The sequence below is a fragment of the Morone saxatilis genome, unplaced genomic scaffold, assembly GCF_004916995.1.
Source record: "Morone saxatilis isolate NCDOM2014 unplaced genomic scaffold, NCSU_SB_2.0 Contig15, whole genome shotgun sequence".
Lineage (NCBI taxonomy): Eukaryota > Metazoa > Chordata > Actinopteri > Moronidae > Morone > Morone saxatilis.
In genome coordinates, this window is record NW_023339707.1 from 2,438,201 (window position 1) to 2,444,428 (window position 6,228).

A 6,228-nucleotide genomic window follows, 5' to 3' on the forward strand; every position below is an offset into this window, starting at 1 on the left:
ACTTTCCGTACCCACTGTATCTAAAAAATACACTACAGACTGCTCGTTTTTTGTATGGAAAATATAATATATGACATAGTATTCAAAGGCTTCACTTATAGGAACACTGACTGAAAATTCAATGGCAAATTTGGCCAATTAGACAGAGACTTTACATTACAGGTTTGAGAAAATAAAAAAAATAAAAAAAAGGAAAATAAAAATGACCACCAGTGTGGCGTATGGCCTGATGTTAATACCTTAAACATTAAATCATATATTCTAAGGACACCACATATTATATTTTAACTCAAAGACACGTCATCCAGTCGACCACTGGTTACGTGGAACTCACAATCCCAGGTTTCGGGAGGCAACTCCATCCATCTCCTCTTCAGGCCCGATGAATTTGACATCCTGATAAAGGCTTCCATGATCCTGCAGGAAAGAGCTGACCTGACGCTCGTGATGAGTTTCCTGCACGGACAGATAGAGTCTGAGTTACTACAGACACATGAAGCAACACCAAATCTGCATTGCTGAGGTGGATTTATGATCACGTTATTATGGTGCATATTTGTACACCCCGTAGCTGTTTCTATAGATGACAGTCAACTCTGCTTGCTTTTTTTAGGGCGAGGTAACAATAGCTGTTATTTTGATGACAAGCTCTTGATGGAGGCATTAAAAATCTGCTCTTTTTTGCTTGGTTTCCACTCTCTTTATTTACAGGCTTTTGCTTTGTCACTACATAGTGTTTGTCGTTTGAGACCTTACTATATGTCCACAGGTTTATGCACACACCTCAAGTATCTGTATACAGCTTAACAGAGGAGAGTGTCAGTGTCCCATGCTGATGGGACATTCTGGGCCACAGTTCTGTCAAAATCAAAAAAAAAGAAAGCTAACATTCATGGATTTTGTCAGCTTTTCTTTTAATGAATTCTATTTGAGACAAAGCTGTTCAGGCAAAGACTGTTGGCACTGCTGTTCCCTGCATGTATAATGTTGCCATGTACATACACCATAAAAGGCCATGCTGTATTAGCTCCTAGCAAGTTAACAGTTCCTGTTTTCATTAAAATTACAATTATGACTCTTAGGAGAAGGGGAAAGATGCATTAATTTGATTCAAATACGTTAATTAACTTATCTTTTCATTCTCTTTTTCTATTCATCCTTTTTTTTTTACCCTTTATTGGTTTGTGTTGTGAATGAAACTAAAAACCCCAAAACATTATTCTTTGGGGCAGCTCATTTTTAGGCGAAGTATTTTGGTGTCTTCTTAATTCATAATCAGTGTTTCTGTTTCCTACACTACATCACTACATTTTGACTGTCTCATTAAATGTACTTATGTTTTATAAAGGCTGGATTTCATATGAATTAACATTTGCCTCCAAGGATTTTAGGATAAAGATGATGTATTAAATGTCCTCCTGTTACCTGGTTGTAAATAAACAGTTTAAGCCTGTTCTTGGGATACTGGAGCTTCAGTAGGCGTTCAAAGAACACTGTGACAAAGGGGGTGGGCTGCTGAATGAAGATACCAATCACCACCAGTGGGTATTCACTCTCCTGTTGGAAAAACACAAGCATCATATTCCAGTTCAAGGAGGAAGGGCTTATATTCATTTACACTGAACAATTAAATTGTGTGATCGCCAAGAGCCTGTGAACAGACCTTGAGAGCTGTGAGTGGGCGGAGTTCCTCATGACACAGTGTACATCCGTTCTCAAATGTCCATGTGTTGGGAATGTAGTTACCCAGGTAGTTGATCTGGAGCTGTAAAACAAATGTGTGTTCTTTAAGCTTATCACATCTCAATCTAATATCCAGTACTTAAGGAAGAGAATGACTGATTTTTTATATTTTAGCAACATTTATGAGTACTTTGGCATGGCTGACACTTGTTAGGATGCTACAGCAATTAAGTCCAACTGAAATCATGGAAAGCCCATCCCCTTATGAAGTAAATAACACCTCCAAGTACATTTTTCAATCATTGATTAGAAGAATAAAAGATCCATAAGAAATCCTCCTGTAGCCTCTAACCCTCTGGGTGGGTGGGTGTGCATCTTTAATTGACAACTGAACTGGCAGGAGCACCAAGATGCAATGCAACAAAGCTGCAGCTTACTGACCAAGAACAAACAGTGTTGAAAACAAGGACCACAACATTTAGCATCTAAACTGACTTATGCTGACATTTGCAGCAAAGTACTTCAGTCAGCTACAGCTAACAGCCTGTTTGGTTGTTCATTCAGGAAGCTGAGGCAACAAAATGTAAAGTTTGTACGGAATGAAGTCTTTATTGGTTATATTGATGCTGAATTGCAAGAAGGCTGTCAACAAGTGACACCCTTTAGCTTGGGTTTCTAGAGTTACGTGTTTTCACGGACACATTAGGAATTGTTAAAATGTGATGTTTTGGCCCAGGGAGCTTTTAGTTGAATTCAAACTGATAATATGTATAATATTTAACTTTAATACTCCCAATTACAAGACTAACAGCTGTGCAGTGTAAACAGTACAAAGATCTGACAACTTTGAAAGTCATGTGTCCAAAGCTTAAGGTGTGACACAAGACTTGTGTCCATGTTTGTAGAAAAAGGAGATGTTAGTTCTCAGGACTGGCTGACAGTCTGTTTGCACTTTTAAATCCTTCATCTTTATTTCCTCTCTGGAGTTTGTAGTCCTCAAACTGAGAAGTGCCTGATTCAGCAGCCGGATGATGTGTTGAGAACGCCTTTTTACATATACTTTGCAAGTTTGAATCATGTCACATGCAGGAAAATCAAAGTGTTGTATTGTTTTCAGTGTGAACAGACCTGCTGACTGAAGTTATGGAATTCTTTAGACAGCTGCAGTGACTCTGGTGGTTAGATTTATCAGGCTGCTGTGTTCAAGCGTGCCATTGGTTGGTATGGTTTGATAGGTCAGTACCTTGGTTGGTCCGTTCCCATGGATGATGACAGGCAGGGTATCATACAGCAAATTTCTGGCTCGAACCCGTCTATCCTCAAACTTCAGCACCACTTCATCTGGAAATACACACACACACACACACACACACACATAAAGCAAGTTTAACTGTGTAATATTCCTGTGCTTTCTGCTGTTTTGGACACAATAGGTATCTTTCAATCTGTTTGTCCCTTGACTTTTGGTAATTTGATTTTATGTTAATTGTAGATTTGAGTACAATATCAAACCAGGTGGGTCTTTTATTGGCTGATCTTGTATTCCTCTGTCAAAATCTCACTTGGTGAATTTTCTTCAACACATATGTGTCTGTGTTTGAGAGTGGGTGGTCAGTGAGCAGGTTAACCCGGCCATGGCCCTGTAGGGCAGATTAATGTCAGGGGTGGGGGGAGGGCAGTAAAAAGCCTGTCAATCAGGATGGAAGAGACAGGAATTCATTTAATAATGCTAACAACTGCTTCATCATTTATGATCTTTGTTTATGATTGTATATTTGCTGTGTGTAAATACATGTTTCAATAAGTGTTTTTCTTAGTAGTACAATTGCCAATATTAATATTTAAGACATGGTTCTACTTTGATCGCATCATGTTCTTAATTTATTCATAGATCTTTCTGTATATGTAAAATGTATGACACGGTTGCAAAAGAGACGAGGCAAGCAGCAGTGAATATATAAGAGCTTTACAGAGTAAGGATTTTTGCCCCTCAACTCCTGATGTCGTCTATGTGAACTCTGACACATCCGCCTCACAGAGAACTCACAAATTCCTTCCACAGCCTCAGAGGGAAAAAATAAAAACCTGCACACTGCCGAGAGTTCATGTCTAAACACGCATCCCCGCCTAAATCACAGAAACTGTAAATCCCTCAAATCTTTAAGGTAGACCAGTGTGATAGTACATTAACCACATTTCTTAAGTACAAACCAAAGCAAACCATCGCCCATGAAGTGTCTCTCTTTTAGGAAAACATTCATAGTGTAAAGACCATATCCATAAAGTTTTTCACTGTAACATATGTTTTAAGTGTTTCTGATACTCAAGTGTATCGATATTTGCTTACACAATGTAAATGTAAATCAGATTACACTATGTCTATGATGCTACATCATTAAAATGCCTCTTCCACTTTCCTGTAAGTGCTGTTACCTCTGTGGCAATAGGGTCACATATTGTAAATATAAAAGGAGGGAAATCTGACCTGATCATCACTGAAGCAATGAAAAGCAAACAGTGAATGAGTTTAACTTTTCAAAGATGGGCTATCTGTCACATTTAAAACAAACATCTTAGTGTGGCCACAGTGAAAACACATTTATGTGCTTGTTAGGGTTGGGCAATTGGACACATTTATCAGCTATTCGCAATTGGCGAGTCCATCACTGATTTTTTGTTGTCCGATTTTTGTCATTTCATTTTGCAAAATGAATGGTGTACCTCCACAGCATGGCATGGACAGCATAAATGTGTAAGCGAATATGTCGGCAATCGCCGGTTGTTCACTGACAGTGGCTGGTTAGTGTCACATGTTGTGAATGGCATGAAGCACTGCTACCTTCTGGATGATGAGAAACATACAATTTCTTAAAGGGGTTATTGGAAGGCTGCACGGTAACATTTCTAGCATAGCAGCAGGGACCTCTGCAGCCAGTCAAACAGGCGGACTGTGGGAGGAATGTTTTTGCTTGATGAATTCACTGGTTTGACTAACAAACTAAATTCAAGACACTCACCGAGGGCTCCATGAAGGTTCTGGAACAATCTGCATTTGCTGTCCAATGTGATATTTATGGCTTTCTTGAAACACAGAAATACATTGTTTTCAGTGTATTTGCTATAATTATATCTAATAGCATACATTTGCAAATAAAAGCCAGTATGAAAATAGTGATTCTCAAACAACAGCCTCAGGTGTGGCCAGGACAAACAGTGGGCTAACAGGAGGGATTATGCATACTGAGCTACTGGAAGATTTTTAATAGGAAACATCTGTGCTTAAAGTGCTGAGTCTCAATAGCTCTGTTTCCAGCCAAATGTTTTCCAAATTTCACAGAATTTCGAGTGAATTGTGTGGAGAGATCATGGATGTATTATAGAGCCATGGGAGTGATAAGGAGCACAGCGGAAACAGCTCATCAGTCATGGCAGTTAAATGTTCACTAAGAAAGTGTTTCCATGTCCCATTAAGCACGATAACATTTTTATTTTTCAGTTTTTATAAAACTTTGTTAATGTGATACTTCAAAATATGTTAATGGACACACAGCTACTGACAGTAGGAATTATTGTCAGAATTAGTGTTATAGAAATATACATAATATTGAATGTATCAAGACAACAGGTATATATGAAAGTGAGTTTGCATTAACAGCAAATAAAAACTGAGCAGAAAACTGAGCAGAAAACTAAAATATGATGAAAAATAATTACACAAATAAATGCCTGTGTGAAATAAATGCCTGGTTCTCTGGAATTGAGTCCACTATTTGAGAATTGTATGGTACATGGTAAAATATGCCAACAATATTAAAAATAATTACTAATTATTACTGTTTAATGAACAGAATCCCGACCCAAATCCAGATGGATGAAGTGAACACTGCAGTGAAACAAATCTTACTCTTTTTGCTGGATCGATGTAAATCTTGGTGAAGAACAGTTGGTCACTGTCATTGTCTTCACCTGTCCAGTCAGCAACCATTTCTTTGATGTTGGGAAGGTAGCCAACGAAACCTGAGGAGAGAATCAAACCCAGAGGAAGTGAGAAGGTATGGCAGAATTTAGACTAATAACAAACTTGTTTTTATATCTGTATTCATGTATATGAACTCTGTCACATTGCGTCTACACTGAAATCCCGGTTTAAATTGCCGTGACTAATGACTACTGCCAGCTTTTAATGGCCTCAACCGGAGCTGTCTGCTGACTAAAGACCTGCTGTTTCTCTGCTATTAAAAGAAACGGCCATATTGCTTTCTTCAAACATCTAGCTTGTTATTAAAACAAGACTAAAAGTCTACAGCCACAGCTGCTGCTTGTGAACACAACAGTGTTAATAGATGCCAAACACTCATTTTTTGTGTTGAATTTTAACATCATCAGTGTTCATCAATGCAAAGATATTCCAGATATCTCATGCTTGGAGATAACAACTGAGCGGCCAACATAAACAGTTTCTGATAGCACTATTAAAGCTTCATGTTAAAACTGTCTGGTAGAGTTTACTTGTAAACAAACATTCTGTTTACATTCAGTGTTACT

At 38.2% G+C, this 6,228-nt stretch overlaps 1 protein-coding gene across 3 annotated transcripts in view; it reads right to left on the reverse strand.

Moving 5' to 3' along the window:
* The window catches only part of plod1a (procollagen-lysine, 2-oxoglutarate 5-dioxygenase 1a), a 22,476-nt gene that overhangs the window by 10,851 nt on the left and 5,397 nt on the right, over positions 1 to 6,228 (reverse strand). For all 3 annotated transcript variants that reach the window (XR_004796556.1, XM_035656798.1, XM_035656799.1), the window contains exons 5-10: positions 5,588 to 5,700; positions 4,701 to 4,764; positions 2,927 to 3,024; positions 1,664 to 1,765; positions 1,426 to 1,557; positions 335 to 456 (exon numbers count right to left, since the gene is read on the reverse strand). Coding sequence is in view for 2 of the 3 variants with exons in the window: in XM_035656798.1 (XP_035512691.1) it covers positions 335 to 456; positions 1,426 to 1,557; positions 1,664 to 1,765; positions 2,927 to 3,024; positions 4,701 to 4,764; positions 5,588 to 5,700 (631 nt within the window). In the remaining variant the exon portion in view is untranslated. The remainder of the gene's footprint in view (positions 1 to 334; positions 457 to 1,425; positions 1,558 to 1,663; positions 1,766 to 2,926; positions 3,025 to 4,700; positions 4,765 to 5,587; positions 5,701 to 6,228) is intronic.